The sequence below is a fragment of the Crotalus tigris genome, unplaced genomic scaffold (genome assembly GCF_016545835.1).
Source record: "Crotalus tigris isolate CLP2741 ecotype Arizona unplaced genomic scaffold, ASM1654583v1 scf7180000017742.2353718, whole genome shotgun sequence".
NCBI lineage: Eukaryota > Metazoa > Chordata > Lepidosauria > Squamata > Viperidae > Crotalus > Crotalus tigris.
The window spans coordinates 2,052,006-2,068,161 of NW_024096609.1; the positions used below are offsets into that span (position 1 = coordinate 2,052,006).

At 39.9% G+C, this 16,156-nt stretch overlaps 1 protein-coding gene across 2 annotated transcripts; it reads left to right on the forward strand.

Moving 5' to 3' along the window:
* The first annotated feature begins 1,876 nt into the window (after positions 1 to 1,876).
* LOC120306646 (olfactory receptor 1L4-like) lies at positions 1,877 to 5,717 on the forward strand. 2 transcript variants are annotated; one of them, XM_039340255.1, is made up of 2 exons: positions 1,877 to 2,001; positions 3,900 to 5,717. In XM_039340255.1, exon 2 carries the CDS (start codon positions 3,961 to 3,963, stop codon positions 4,906 to 4,908), a length of 948 nt encoding a protein of 315 aa, XP_039196189.1. In that variant the 5' UTR covers positions 1,877 to 2,001; positions 3,900 to 3,960; the 3' UTR covers positions 4,909 to 5,717. The 2 variants fall into 2 exon arrangements, with proteins under 2 accessions (XP_039196189.1, XP_039196190.1); XM_039340256.1 differs by having other exon boundaries at positions 1,927 to 2,001; positions 3,954 to 5,717.
* The last annotated feature ends 10,439 nt before the right edge of the window (positions 5,718 to 16,156 follow it).

Here is a 16,156-nt window from a genome sequence, read left to right on the forward strand (position 1 = left end):
ATTGTGAGGTTAGTATTCATGTAAGAATAAAATAGAATAGAATAGAACAGAGCTGGAGGGGACCTTGGAGGTCTTCTAGTCCAGCCCCCTGCTCAAGCAGGATAACCTATACCATCTCAGAGAGGTCTAGTCTCTTCTTAAAAATCTCCAGAGATGGAGTACCCACGATTCCACTGGTTGATTGTCCTCACTGTCAGGAAGTTTTTCCTTAATTCCGGCATACGTTAGAGCAGGTAGCACACATACTGATCAAAAACCAGTATTCTTGACATACTCCAATATCCAGCATATTGGTATACTTGCTCCAATTTTCACGTAGCGTGGTACAATGTAATACAAATTTGATGGATTATAATTTGGTAAATTCCTATTTAGCAGAGCTGCAAGATCAATATTCCTCAGGAGAGAGATATAATCTCCCCCAAGTTATAATTTTTCTTCAGTTGAAAATATGACCATGCAGCCACCTCCAACTTCCTTTTATAGCTTCTTCTAAACTTCACAGTAGATCAATCTTCATTTCTGTAGCAATTTTGCCTGCCGTTCTTTCTATTTGGCAAACTTTTCTGTTACCTTGTCTGTGTGCTGTATCATTTATTTTTCTAACAATAGCATTACCAAAACATTAAGTTTATCTTGGCCAATCACTTCTTACTTAAAAACATTACTCCGGAGGTAAATATGCTGAAAGGATTTAATTGGATTTCTTGTTGTAGAGTCTCAGCAGTTTATAAGAGCTGGGTTCTAGTCTGACGGAAATTCTTATGTTCCCTGTTATCATTGAAGAAACATGTTGAATTATAGAAAAGCTACTAGAGAGAAAATCAGAAAATCTCTATCCTAAAATATATGATGGTATATTGATTATAAATTGGAAACTTTTCAGTTGCTGGAGTTCTTGTAACTGTATCCCATTCATCTCAATAGATTGTGCTAAAGAAAACTCTGTGGAGTTCCATTTACCTGAACCAGACTCTCCTGCTTAGCCTGAAAACACTTTTTTTTCAGGAAAAAAAGACTGTTTGCCAATCATGCAATTGCTGTGGGGCATTTTTCGCTTAAACATAAAGCAACTAGTTTGGCCCTGAACCCAAAAAACTTTCCTTTCCTTTCCTTTCCTTTCCTTTCCTTTCCTTTCCTTTCCTTTCCTTTCCTTTCCTTTCCTTTCCTTTCCTTTCCTTTCCTCTCCTCTCCTCTCCTCTCATCTCCTCTCCTCTCCTCTTCCTTTTTCCTTCTTTCGTCTGCAACCAAGAACCTAAAGTTATGATTCTAAGCAACAGAAAAGCAATAGAAAATCAAAAGAAGCTAGGATTAAATGGTAAGGTGAAGGTCACTGAGAAATCTTCAATAGATATAATGCAATAAAACGTTTAGTTTGTTTCCCCCCCTCTTTTTTCTTGGGAGGGTCTGCTCTTAACGAGCCTATTAGTACCTAATAATTAGAGGCAAAAAATATAAACTGAGCCTTATAGAGCTTACAGGTGAGAAGATGTTCATGAGGACTATTGGGGAAGGGAACGAATCCTAATCCTGAAATATCTTTAATATCAGAGTGGTAAACAGATGATAATATAATGCATTTGAACCAGTCTCTGATGTCTCTATGAAGTAGATTTTTGAAGGTGTGCCTAATATTGTACAGACACTGTTTTATGTTTCTTTTCTGGCCAGATTGACTATGTTTTGTTTACCTCAGAAACCTGTGCTTGACAACAACTTTCCGATTCAATGTTACATCACTTGTTATTGCTGTTGAATGTTCTAGCCTGGGTTAACCAGTTCCCCAAAGAGCCTTGTTTTTGCACCAATGTCTCTTCCTTGGGGTGCAACAATCTAGAAATTATCCCTGCCTCCTCACCATTGTCTGCACATCTGCTTTGAGAGAGGAAATGCTCCCCCATGAAACCTGTACCCTTGTTCAAAACTGAAAAAGTTGTAAAGAATCTCTTCACCAAAAAAGAAACGGGACCTCAGTGGAGACATCAAAGCTTTTTGCCAGAGGTACAGTCTAATATTTAGTGTTCTTTTTTTTTACTGGACACAAACCAGTAAACATTTTATTTAAGAGTTTTCTCTTTCTCTCTCTACATCAGAAATGTACAGAATTGCACTTCATCCTCATACACTATTGCTACCCTGCGTGCTGTATTTGAGTGAAACCCAGAAGGAAGGCAATTCCTTGTTCAGCTTTTCTCTCCTCTCCCTCCCTCCAATTCCTTTAATGCAGAGCGCATTTTTGCAAAGCTGTGGCATATATAGAAGCTGTGAGATGAAGAGTCCAAGAAAGAAAGTTGAAAAGGACTGTTATGGATAGAATTTGGTTTGTTCTACAGTAGCTAAATACTGTAGTGCAGGAAACAGTCACAGAATCTGAAGAAAGGCTGTTGTGTAACTGCTTTGCATACAGTATTTTGCAAAGTTGTGTTATATATAGTGGCAATGAGATTAGGTGATGCAGCACTGAGAAGACATTGCAATGGAAGGATTAAATTATTCCATTTAGACTCCATGGCTAAGGAGCATAGGAGGCAAAGGCTGGTTCTCAGCTGGGGAGAAGAGGCTGTAGATGCTGAATGTCACAATGGAACTCCTCCTCCCTCTTCGGATAGGGCTGGGAAAAGTGCTTGTCAGAAGGAGCCCATCTATGACAGTCAGGGCATTGAGGATTGGAGGCAATGGATTAAAGCTCTGCCTCAGTAGAAGGCCTCCATATGATCATTTACAAGGAACTCTCATTCTTATAGACTACTTTATATACAAAGGGTTCTCAACATATTGCATTGTAAAAATGGAACCCAGTACAGTTGTGTTGTGTGGTTCCTCTATCAAATTATCTTCCTCAAATTGCCTTTTTGCAAACTGGAAAATAAAGATATGGATGGGATATGAAGGTGTGGGTGAATGCAGAAAAGGAAATTGAAAAAAGACTGTTATGGATAGAATTTGATTTGTCCTACAGTAGTTAAATACTATAGCACAGGAAACAATCACAGACTCTGGAGAAAAGCTGTTGCGTAACTGCTTTGCATACAGAATTTCCCAAACACAATCCTTGGTCATCCACAAAGAGCCATGATGCTGCTGCCAGTTAGGACATACGAGGATGGATGAAATAGATGAATGATCTGTGGCAAGTGGAAGACAGCTTGCTGTATTCTGAAGGTTACTAAATGAGCCATTTCTACTTGAGTATTTATCACTTCAGAGGAAGAAGAGACCATCTTACAGGCAAGGAACAATGAAATAATTTCGTTCGTAATACACTATGTCATCACAATTAGATTGCTGAATAGATATTTATAAAAGTACACTCTATGTTGGTCAGTAGCCAGGCTCATCTTGATTCAGAAAAGTCACTCACCATTCATTTCAACTATCTCTAAATCAGGCTTCAAGAGTGAATAAAGAAACTGGGGGATTTTTTTTCCTAAGGTGACTATATATCACTTTAGAATGGATCACCTTAAGTATCATCTCCAATTCGAAATGTCATTCCTCCAAACTGGAGAAGCCACGTGAAACTCTTTTGTTTTAACTGACCTAAACAATTAAGTGGCATCTGCTATTTAGACACCAAACTCACAACAACACATGCCTAAGCCATAAATAAAATATCATAACACCAACCTATATTCCGTGAGCCTAGGAGTTATCGCAAATAGAATACTAAACATCTAATATCAATCTTCTTTATTGCAAGTTTATGTTCTGTGACGTGAATTTGAAGAAATTTGTGTATGCCTTTACCATTGCCAGATATATACTGAAATAAATGTGCCGCCCATGTCCCATTGCTGGAATACAAATCAAAATAATTCAGTTGGCTTAAAGACTAGAAATCACCCATACCAATTTCTCCCATATCCTGAAGTACTGTATTTCTTTTCCTTCATATCTAGGTGAAGTACCAACCTGATATGTAAATACAAATATGCAAAAATCTGTATTTTCAGCTGACCTATGGAAAAGAATCAGGAGAACCAAACCAACTTTGTTGGATTCATCCTCCTGGGTTTTTCTTCCTCTCCAGAGTTTCAAGGACTACTTTTTCCTGTTTTCCTTTGTATGTACTTGCTTTGTCTGCTGGGAAACCTCATGATAATCCTGCTGATCCTCTCCAGTGCCAGCCTCCTCCATGCTCCCATGTATTTTTTCCTCTGTCACCTGTCATTGGCTGATCTCGGATTGAGCTCCACTATTGTACCCCAAATGCTGCAGAGCCTGCTGTCCCACACAAACTTCATATCCTTTAGTGGTTGCCTGACACAGATGTATTTCTTTGTGAGCTTCTGTGCAGCAGATAACTTTCTCCTGGCCTCCATGGCATATGACCGCTACGTAGCCATTTGTCGTCCATTGCATTATGCAACAATCATGAGCTACAGGCGTTGCATACAGCTGGCTGCTGCATCTTGGCTCCTGGCTTATGCCCACTCCCTACTGTATGTCCTTTCAATGTGTAATTTTAAGTTTTGTGCTTCCCGAGAGATTCCCCATTTCTTCTGTGACCTCCATCCTTTGCTGAAGCTCTCCTGCTCTGACACCTCATCTGTTGAAATGCTGCTTGTTACTGAAGGCACTGCATTTCTTCTTGGACCCCTTTTGCTGGTTATTTTTTCCTACCTTTTCATTGTATTCAAAGTTTTGAAAATACCCTCAGGCCTCAGGAAATACAAGGCCTTCTCCACCTGCATCTCCCATCTTACTACGGTTGCTTTGTTTTACGGGGCCCTGTTAGGCATCTACATCCGCCCGTCCTCCACTTATGCTGGGTCAAAATTGAAAATTGCATCCATATTATACACAGTGGTGACTCCCATGCTCAATCCTTTCATATACAGCCTGCGGAACAGTACAATGCACGAGGCTATGAAAAGAATATTAAGAGGCTGGTTTCAGAAGAGATGACCTGTAATGAAACTGAAGCTGCCGCAAAAGAAATTGCAAATCAACTGGAAAACCAGTAAGCATGGCACTCAGACAAAATATGAGATTTTTTTTATGGAACCTTTGTTTTTCCAGATTGAAAATAAAAGCCCTATCTTTTTTTTCCCTTCCAATAAAAACAGGGCAAGTTTCTCTAAGAAGGCCAACTGATGGTTGTAAACTTCATATATTATGTCTTTCATTTTGAAATGTAAAAGTGAATTCTTACGGTGACTCTGCAAGATGATGTTTTTATGCTATATTGTTACTATAATAAAGGACACTATTGGCTCTGAAGATTATCCCATAAATCTTTAGTCTTATGTTGGTAATCTCAGTATATCTTGTATAATCTTTAAATTTCCTGAATTTCCAGAATATTCACATTTTACATTTTGGCTTTCAATGTTCGTGTTTGAATGAAATAATAAGCATGAATTACTTAATAGCATGGGATTATACCTTTGCCAATATGAATTTATTTTATCAATATGAATCTATGTTTTTACTCTGCTGTGAAGCAAATTTTCTTTTGCACGCTTATGAGAAATGAATCTTCATATCATGAAAATATGGGTCCCATGAAGACAGATCTCCATCAAGTCCTGGGAATGCTTTCCTCCAGACTTCCTGCCTCTCTTTAAATCTTTTTAAACTCCTTCACAGTCTTCCAGCTCTGGCTGCCAATGACACATTCTCATCAAATGGTTATCGCCTCTGAAAGGAGGCCTTGCTACACTTTGTGATGTGTTCTGCTAGGTGTCAATAAATGCTTTTACTTCTTCCATTCACAATGCCTAAGCTGTTTTAAGGTGGGTATGGAAAGAGATGTGGAGAACAAAACCAATGAGACTGACCTTGGTGGCATATGGATCACAGCAGGCAAGAGGCTGAGGCTAGACAGTTACGGATTTATTCTCTGTCCCCATCTTTGTCTATCACTCTGCCTACTCTTTGTCTTTTTTCCCCCTTCTGTTCAGTTGTGTCTGATTCTTGGAGATGGCTTGGACAAATTCCTGCAGTTGTTTTAGCAGGGTTTTCAAGAATGGTTCATCATTGCTTGCTTCCTAGGGCCAAGAGAGAAAGAGAATGACTGGCCTAAATTCACCCATCTTGCTTTGTGCCTAAAGCAGGACTGGAACTTCCTAGTTTCCTGTTTCTAGGCCATCATCTTAACCTCTGCACCAACCTGGCTCTCTCTGTCTTAAATGGGGGGGGGGATTCCATTATAAGAGGTTCAAACACAGTAAGGGTTATATGAAATTCAGGCCTATCAATCTAGCTAAATGGGCAGAGACCTTGGATGCCCTTTGGAAAAATCAAACTCAAACTTGGACTAATCAGGAGAAGGTTTCCCCTCAGATGGGCTTTAAAGAAAAGGAGAGGACAGCGCAAGTTTCTTTTGTATTTTCCTGTCAGATCGCTCTGTCATGGCCAGCTAAAAGTTAAGTAAGAAAGGAAGCCCATCTTGTAGTTATCCAGGTTGGAGAGCAGGCAATTATATAAACAGGTGAGGTCAGTAGTTCTCAACCTTTTTTTCACCCCTTTTAAATACGTTTTGTGGCCACAGATCCCGGCCATGGAACCTCAAGACTCAATTCAAGATTTAAATCGTAACATTTCTTCAAGTCTTCGCGAACCCTCTGTGATGACATCATGGCGCCCCAGGGGTCCACGGACCACAGGTTGAGAACTACTGGGTTAGGGGATGGTAGAGCAAGATCCGGTATTGATTGGAGTGTAGGACACTAGGCAATTTGTGGGTTGGCTAAGGGGCCAGCTGTCTCAAATCCACCACTTGTAGATTTCACTTCTCCTTCCTCTTTTTCTATCTGTCATCTTTGTTCAAGTTTTTTGGATCTCAATATGCATAATAAGGACTTGGTGAACCAGTGAGGCTCATTGTAGGAAAAAGAACTAGACTTTAGATGTTTTTGACAAGTTTTCTATTATGTAGAAGTATGAAATTACGAGATAAGCATCTAGTTCCTAGTAAAATGGCATAGCTCCCACATAGAATGAGTTCCAGATTACAGGAAGTGGTTTTCTCTTCTTAAATCAAACTTCCATGCAGGCTTTCAGATCTATCTCCCAGTATCATCCCAGATTAATGCATTTTTAAATGATATTTCCAGTGCTGGATCTATTATTATATTTTTTTTGCTTTTTTTCTAATCAATACTGTTATTTTTTTCTCCTAACAACATATCAGTACAGGTGTCCCAAACATGGGAGGGGGAGAGAAAGAACACTTAATTCATAATTGTTGAAATGTGTAAAAATCAGCATGGAACAGCAATTGAGTTTTTCCACTTCTGTAGTAAATGTTAAAGTGTTGAAGGCACTTCTTGTTAAATGTGATGATCTCCTGTCTGCTGCCTATCTCAGACAGTGATCTCAGCTGTGAAATATTCTGTTCTGTATTTGTCTTTGTGTGTGTAGCAAGAAGTTCAACTGGCTGAACACATTCTCTTCAGCAATAAATATTCTTTTCTCCTATTTTTTTTCTTTCTTCTTTTGTGTTTGTCGGCTTCCTTCTAGTTCTTTGACCTTGATTCCCAAATAAGGACTTGATGAAAAGGAACTAGCCTTTAGTTCATCTCAAATTTCACATTTATTCATTTCACATGAATAAAATAGTTGATTTCTTTGGGATTCTCTGTGCAAGAAAAGTAGGGATCAAAGCCTGGAGATGGTTTAACTACACAGCTACTTTGCCCATGCAAGTTTGATCAGCTTAAAAATAAAATTGTGCCCCCCACCGCCCCCAATACATGTCTCATATCTTTCACAGAAATTGCGACCCATAGGTTAAGCAATATCTGTTTCTCTGTTGAAAGGCAAACAGAGGTTCCTGGAAAAAATCAGTTTCAGCATCCTCTGAAATAAAACCTCCCTGTACATAGAAGATACTCAATGCTTCACATGCTATGATACAAAGTAAACTGCAATTAAAATAATTAATATTTACAACAGATATGTAGAAAAAAAGTCATTATAACCATCCTTACTAGAAAGTTTGTTCTTTCTTTCTGCCTTTGTCAGTTTTAACTGGCCCGGATAAATTGGTGCATGTTCTTTGAAACATTTTTTTAAACTGCAATTGGCTTGCTATTACATCTTTTGAGGTGTGTGTGTGTGTGTGTGTGTGTGTGTGTGAGAGAGAGAGAGAGAGAGAGAGCGAGAGAGAGACTAAAGAAAGAGAGACTAGCCAAAAATCAAGCTTTGTGCCCAATGTGGGACTAGGAGTCATTGTTCCCTTGGTTTTTAGCCTCTTAAAATATACTGTACATAACTTCAGTGAGACAGTTTGTAAAAGGAAAGAAAAAGGAGGAGGAGAAGGAGAAAGAGGAGGGGGAGGGGAGGAGGAGGGGGAGGAGGAGGAAGCAGAGGCTAAAAAGGACGACTACAGTTTATCAATTTTTCCACTGTTAAATTAAGCATTAAAGGAGCTAGAGGATATCCTCATTAGGTTCCACTTCTCATTTTGATTGCTGATGACACAATCCCATTTGTGATCACTTTAGCAGAAGGATTAGATGAAATTATAATCCAAGGTATGCATTCAGCAGGAAATTCCCTTTTTTTGTCATAATTTGCTTAAAAAACTTTATTTGCACCACATCAGTGGGTTTGTTAAATGAATCTAATAAAGCCAGAACAGACATTTCACCAGCTTACAATGCTAATATGCCAACCAATAATCTAATATTATCAGTGGCATGACATTTTTTCATAAAAGCTGACTTTGATGGATGAATTTTTGAAGTTTGCCTTCTGCAAACTTTGTGATAAAGTGAAATCTTGAAATCTTGGCATCAAGGTTTTTACAAAAATATTAATGATAGCTTACAGAATTTATAAGGTCATTTCCCAGATCAGAATTCTGAAAATAAGATTTGACGGCCTGAGTTTAACTCTCTGGCCGCTTTTATAGCAGATCTGCTTGAGGGTGTTCTGGGAAATGATTGACAGAGCTAAACCCATGTCCAGCTCCATCGTTAAGGGGACTTCCCGCAATTTGACATCAATATGCAGCTTCTTCTTATTTATTTATTAATTATATATATATATATATATATATATATATATATATATATATATATATACACACACACAATCTGGGTCCTCATTTTACCTACCTCGGAAGGATGGAAGGCTGAGTCAACCTTGAGCCGGTGAGATTTGAACCACTGACCTGCTGAACACAGTCAGCTAAAGTGGCCTGCAGTACTGCACTCTAACTGCTGCGCCACCTCGGCTCTTCAATGGCTGTTCTCAATACGTTTCTCCGGAACATGCAAAAACCCACCCTATTCTGGCTGGGGACCCTGATACCTTTTTGAGGCAATTCTTCTGATGAACGGTCTTTCTTGTGACCCAAACAGACGGCGGCTATGTGGCCTTGCCGGCCACATGCCTGGCAAGTAGCAGAGCGAAAACAGCAGTCGGTACATTTGTGGCGGCCTCCACATCCGAAACACTGAGGGAATGGAACTGCCTTGTCAGATCCTTTGTCAGCTTGCTCTTGGGGCCTTTTTTCCGATGGCTGCTGCAGACGATCGACCTCATTGTCGGATTCTGGTTCGGATACCTCTTGAGCAACCTCTTGATGGACTGTGCCCAAGCAAAAAGAGTTCTTGGAAAGCTGCAAGGCCTTAACAGCTCCTCCCGCTGCTTCTTCAGCCGTGATCTCCCTTAGCACATCTTGGAAGGAAACGGCTTCTTTTGCAAAAATCTTTTGCTGCAGTTCTCGACTCCTCAGACCACAAACTAGCTGATCTCGTAGCCTTTCTTCCAAGTCTTGCAGCTTGATGTAGAGTAGCAATAAAGGGCCTTGCAGCTTGATGCAGAGCAGCAATAAAGTCTGCAGCAGACTCTCCTGGACGTTGGTCCTGCTGTTCAAATGCATGATGCCATGCTATTACCAATAGCTTTGGTTCAAAATGTTCCTTTAACATTTTCTTCAGTTCTGTGTAAGCAACGGATTCCAAAGTTGCTGGAGCAACCAAGTTTTTAGCAATGTCAAAAGTCTCTTGCCCACAAACGCACAGCAACATTGCGGCCTTGAGCCCATCCTCCCAACTTGGTTGACTCTAAAGTAGTTCTCCACCCTGGCAACGTAGGAGCTCCAACATTCAGGATGTGTGACATCAAATTCAGACAGATGTCTGATCTTTGCCATGATTAATCTTTGGCGGCCTCTTTCAATGCCTTGCGCTGCTCAGGCTTGTGAAGGGGTTCCAGGACGAATCTTTATGAGCTCTCCTCCAATGTCTTCATACTGGCAGGCACAGTCGCACAAGTTGGAACGCCGAACTTCTAAACACTTTCGGGCCTTCCGTAGTGAGTCAGCCTATTATTCTGTGTTTTTCTTGCAGCACGATCCCACCTTCATCACCAATGTTCTGTTCTTTGCGTTGATAAAACATTGAAACAAGGCAGGAGTAATAACAGGTGCTTCTTTATTTCAGCTTTTAACAGAACAACACAACACGGCGGCGGCCCCTTTTATACCTTCTGCAGGGAACAGCATCAGCCAATAAATGCAACATATTTTCCTGCTCTGTGCATGCTCAATAGGCTGGAGACAGCCTGTCTGACCCAGGCAGGCCACATGGTTTGCCCAGGTCTCACTGCAGCTTCCTGCACCTGCTCTGTCAATCACAGGCCCAGGACATAACAGTCACCCCAATACCTGGTAGCAACTTCCTCTTAGGCTCCACCTCTATTGTTCTAAGATCTTGCCTGGAGCTATGAAAGCCTTGGGGGGGGGAAACCCTGAAATTTTAAAGAAAAAAGTGGTCTCCTTCTCCTGCATACAGATTTATTTATTTATTTAATTAATTAATTTTATTTATATGCCGTCCAATCCCAAAGGACTCAGGGCGGCGTACAAAATTAAAACAATCATCTAACAATAAAACAATAAAATAATACAATCATACCGCGAGTCCGATCATATCCCGCCCCCCCCCCGGGGACATCAGCCCCAGGCCTGCCGGAACAGGAGAGTTTTAACGGCTTTCTTAAAGGCCGGCAGGGTGGGAGTAGTTCGAACCTCGGGGGGAAGTTGATTCCACCAGGTCGGAGCCACCACAGAAAAGGCCCTTCCCCGAGGGCCCGCCAGCCGACATTGTCTGGCCGATGGGACCTGAAGGAGGCCCAATCTATGGGACCTCACCAGTCTCTGGGAACTGTGCAGCAGTATGCGGTCCTGTAAGTAACCTGGCCCTATGCCATGAAGGGCTTTAAAGGTGATAACCAACACCTTGAATTGCGTCCGGAGACCCACAGGAAGCCAGTGCAGCTCGCGGAGGATAGGTGACACGTGGGCGTACCTTGGCGCGCCCATCAAGATCTTTTTATCTTTCAAACATTGGAAAGACTAGGGGAGAAAAAGTTATGAAGTAATACTTAATATTTTTCCTTTAAGCAATAAATAAATGTTTTATATTGTTGAAAGAAAAGTCTTCATCCTGGTTCATCCAAGCTGGGGATAAATAAACAACATGACGACTGCTTTAGAAAGAAGTTGCAGTTTATTGAAGAGGCAGAAAGATAGTTCTTGCAGGAAAGACTAGAGAAAAGAAGGGCTGAGCACATGGGTAGTAGGTTTTTATACCCTCTGTAGCCTTTTGTTTGGAATAATCTCCTGTTCCTGTGCCATGAACATTGAGGCTATTTCCTGTGTCACGTATTCTGACCTGAGTCTGGGTGTGCCCTTTGGCCTTTGTGAGTTAATCCTACCATGTCCTGTCACAGGTGGGGTATGCAGATTTTAGGTCTTTGTCTTCTTGAGCTTCTGGCTCCAACTTTCTTGATGGTTTATGTTGTGTCCTAGGCTGCTGAGTGACTCAGCAGGTGCAGGAAAGGAAGCTGCAGAGAGCCCTGGGCAGACCATGTGATTGCCCGGGACCAGTGTCTCCAGCCTATTGGGCATGCGCAAGGCAGGAGAAATATGTTGCATTGATTGGCTGACACTGTCGCTACAAAGGGGTACAAAAGGTATCTGCGCCGTTTTGTTTCTGGTTGTGTTGGTGATTGAATAAAGAGAAGACTGTTGTTACTCCTGCCTCGTCTCAATGCCTTTACATCAAAAACAGAACAGTTTACATTTGCATTTTAGAGGGCTGGCTTCTGCTTGGGGGAGAGAGACCTGGGGCTATCAAGGAAAACTGGGCATACTTTTCTGTCTCTTTAAGATCCTTGAAGGAAATAGGTTTTTCTGCCCTTTTAATATTTCCTTCTCTGGGGAGCTGACTTCCCACAATATGTTTGGAAATATTCACATGTCAAACAGGGATATCAAAATGGTTGGGGAGGCAAGCAACCTTTCAGTTTTTAGAAATCCATGAAAATTATAACCTGATAAAAATTAAAAATCGTAAGTTGTCAAAATTGCTGTTGTGGTATTATTGCAGAATCAGAAAATTAGACCATTTCTCTTGCAGGAAACATGCATTGTGTGGGTTTTTTCTCCCCTTTTCTCAGCATTTCCTTTAAAATCATGCTTTCTGTTTAATACAATCGAAAATCAAATTTAGAATGCATAACTTTATTTTATTCCAATATTGATGTTTTTTTCAGTGTACATAATTTGCCTGCCTGCTTCTCCTGAAAAGGAAAAATGAATAAATTAACAACTTGCCGCCCCATACAATAAACATTTTAAAACATTAAAATATATTAAATCAATACATTTGTACATTGCCTTAGAAATATATTTTTCATATCAACATACTTTTTTCTTTTTTTATTAAGCATTGTTAAGAAAAGTAAAAGTAAAATGTTACGCCAAAAAAGATGGGAAAGATACAATAAAGTAAAAATAAAGCACAAAATTCTGTAACTAGGTATATAATAACCTACCTTTATACATTTTGTTAGATGTAAATTTGTGTTACACTTTTATGGGAAAACAAGTTGGACTTTTTTTTTTAAAGTAACAATCTCTTTATATCAATAAAGTGAATTGAAAAATTAGTATTTGCATGAATTGCAATTTTCTCTATAATTTCTTTTGGAGGGGGTTGATTTTTCTCATTGCTCCAAGACTTCTGTAAATTATGTATCTCTTAATTCTTCCTCATCATAGGAATTATTGGGATGACATGAATTAATTCTTTGCAATAAAAGAGGCCTTCAGAATTGTCCTATTCCGGAAAAGAAATTATGGAATACAAATTAGAAAAAATGTGAGCAAGCAATTCCATCACAGCTGGCTGTAAAAGCTACAGTATACGGAGGCCAAAAAGTATTGACTATAGTAATGTTGGCTATAAAAAATGTCCATGTCAAAAATGTCAAGAAGGAAAGCCTTTTATCAACAAACTCAACTTCACAAGAAAAGATGGCATACTTATTTTGTGATCTTCAATGGGTTTGATTGGAGGACTGCCCTAATAAAGATCTCATACTAATTTGAACAATGCTATTCCTGTTTTGAAAAGTTTTATGTAAAGAAAATTATTAAACAGACAGTCCACTCAAAAGTCCAATGAGAATTATGTGTAAGATCTGGAGAAGCAAGATTTCACCCATGGTATCTTATTTTGTTAACAAGTCCCCAGATGATATACCTTCTAAAGTGCCTGCTGGGGTCTATGCCTCTGTCTTCTTCTTTTTTGTCCCCCCCATCTAATATTCAGAACCAAGGGTTTGTTTTGGTTTTTATTTTTTTTAAAACCTGAAGTTTCCTTCCTAGATCATGACTGCCACTGAATTACACACATACAATAATTTTGTCTAATTGGGGTTTTAATAAATAAACAAACAAATAAATAAATAAACAAACAAATAAATAAATACTGTAAGATCCAAAGGAGCTCTTTTAATATTGGATAACAAAATGGGCCAAAAGTCTGTAAAGATTGAAAATCTATTATCCCTTAAGCTTTAATCTATTATCACATAAGCTTCATCCACGAAAACAAGGATCCATGAAAGATTAGAAGGCAATAAATCTGTTGGGGTTTCAAACTGTTTTTAACTCACAAATATGCTCCTTTTCTTCTTTTTTCCTTAAAGAAAACTGCAAATCTGATCAGAGCAGAACGATATCAAAACAAATTGATTGTTTAACACATTCCAGCCATTTTCCCCTTTAGACTTTTTTACCGACTCCCAGATATTTTTTTTTCTATGCAAAGTTGAAAAATATAAGAATAGGGATAGATATCCTTTGTTCCTTCCTAACATCTTTGAAAATAAAAGAGCTAAGGATTCCACTCTTCCAGATAAAGCACCTCTTGATCATACAATAGAGCAATTTTGTGCATGTCTTAGAAGAGTGCAGCATTATAGTGACATTCTGTGGAAAGGTATTCTAAGAACCCCTGAACTGACCTAAACAGAAATTATTTTTCCCCAGAAATTGGCAAATGCAAATCCATAATTATTGACCATCAGTACTACTATCTGGAACTGTTAACGATTGCAGATCAAACATCTAGAACAGAGATCCCCAACCTTTTGGGCACCAGGGACCAGTTCCATGGAGAAAGGTTTTTCCACGGACCGGAGAGTGCGTGGTTATGTGTGCTGCCTGCATCCGACGGATGGGGCTTTGCTTGTTTGTGCAGACTGGTTGCTGGCATGCCGAGGCCTGGTACTGGTCCACGGACCAGAGGTTGGGGACCCCTGGTATAAGGCCTCCTGCCTGAGCAGTGGGCTTGACTAGAAGACCTCCAAGGTCCCTTCCAACTCTTCCAACTATTCTATAATTCTGTAAGGTCTCCTGCCTGAGCAGGGGGTTAAAGCGGGGGTTGGGGACAGACTTACCACAGTTCACTTAGTGACAGTTCAAAGTTACAACAGCACTGAAAAAAGTGACTTTTGACCATTTTTCACACTTACGACCGTTGCAGCATCCCCATGGTCACGTGATTTACACTCAGAGGCTGGACAACTGACTCACATTTATGACGGTTGCAATCTCCCAGGATCATGTGATTCCCCCCTTGTAACCTTCTGGCAAGCAAAGTCAATGGGGAAGCAGGATTCACTTAACAACCGCGTCACTCATTGAACACCTGCAGTGATTCACTTAGTTAATGTGGCAAGAAAAGTTGTAAAATGGGGCAAAACTCACTTAACCAATTTCTCACTTAGCAACATAAATTCTGGGCTCAACTGTGGTCATAAGTCGAGGACTACCTGAATAAAATTCTGATATATGGAATCGAGGCCTTATTGCCCTTTTCAGGTGGTGTGATAGTTAGGCATGAATAATTAGAATAATTAGGATTAGAAAAAGTTAGGATAACTTGCAGTATTTGGATATCCATCAGTCGATAGATGAAAGTCTATAATATATACAGACAACTATCTAAATGAAAAGAGCTGTAAAAGTGATTGTGTAAATGGCTAGATATATCAACATTAACATTTTGAATTTATAAAACATGCATTGACTTTTAACATTATTTTTGTCTTTTGTAAACTATTGTTCATTGATATATTTATAGGTTGAGAAAAAAACAATAGACTTAGTCAGGACTGCATCAGTCCAACGTAAGAAGAGATTACGATACGAAAGTGAATTCTGAAAGCTGGCTGAATTCTGAATAGAGGAACAAGTATTCATGATGATCTGCATAAAAAAGCAGTCCTGCTTTTGTCCTTTTGTAATTTTGTTAAAACCAAATAAATGCTGCCGGTGGTTATATGATGGCTAATCATGCTTTTGGTTCCAGAATTAACAGAACGGACAACTGTTCAGAGGCAGTGTGATGCAGTGGCTAAATAGTTGGACTAGGGATCATCTATGCCTATCTCTGAAGTTGTCTAGATCAGGGGTCCCCAAACCCGGGCCATGGACCAAGATTGGCCGTTTCGTTTACTGCAGAGGTGGGGAACGAGGGCCACTTTCATGACTTGCTGACTTCAACTTTAAGCTCAGGAATTCTGGGAGTTGAAGTCCAGAAGTCATAAAAGTGGCCATTGTTTCCCACCCCTGGTTTTTCTGCCTCCTTTATGCGCTATTCCTTCCTTTACGCCACCTCTTCCTTCTGATTTTTTCTCCTTTTAGGATTTTTATCACCAGACAGTTACCGCCTGCAATGCCATGCTCACCAGCTTGCTGTCGGAGGCTCCCAATTTGGATTCCCTGCAGGATATCTTGATGGTAAGAGTTATTTTTATTGTGGTTGGTTGCAATGGTCAGCCAGATGTTTAGACTGACCTTGGCAATTTTGTCCACCTGTCGAGTCCTTCCTGAGGACCTGGG

Coding starts and splice junctions, on each gene's coding strand:
- LOC120306646 (XM_039340255.1), top strand. CDS start 3,961: ATGGAAAAGAATCAGGAGAACCAAACCAACTTTGTTGGATTCATCCTC.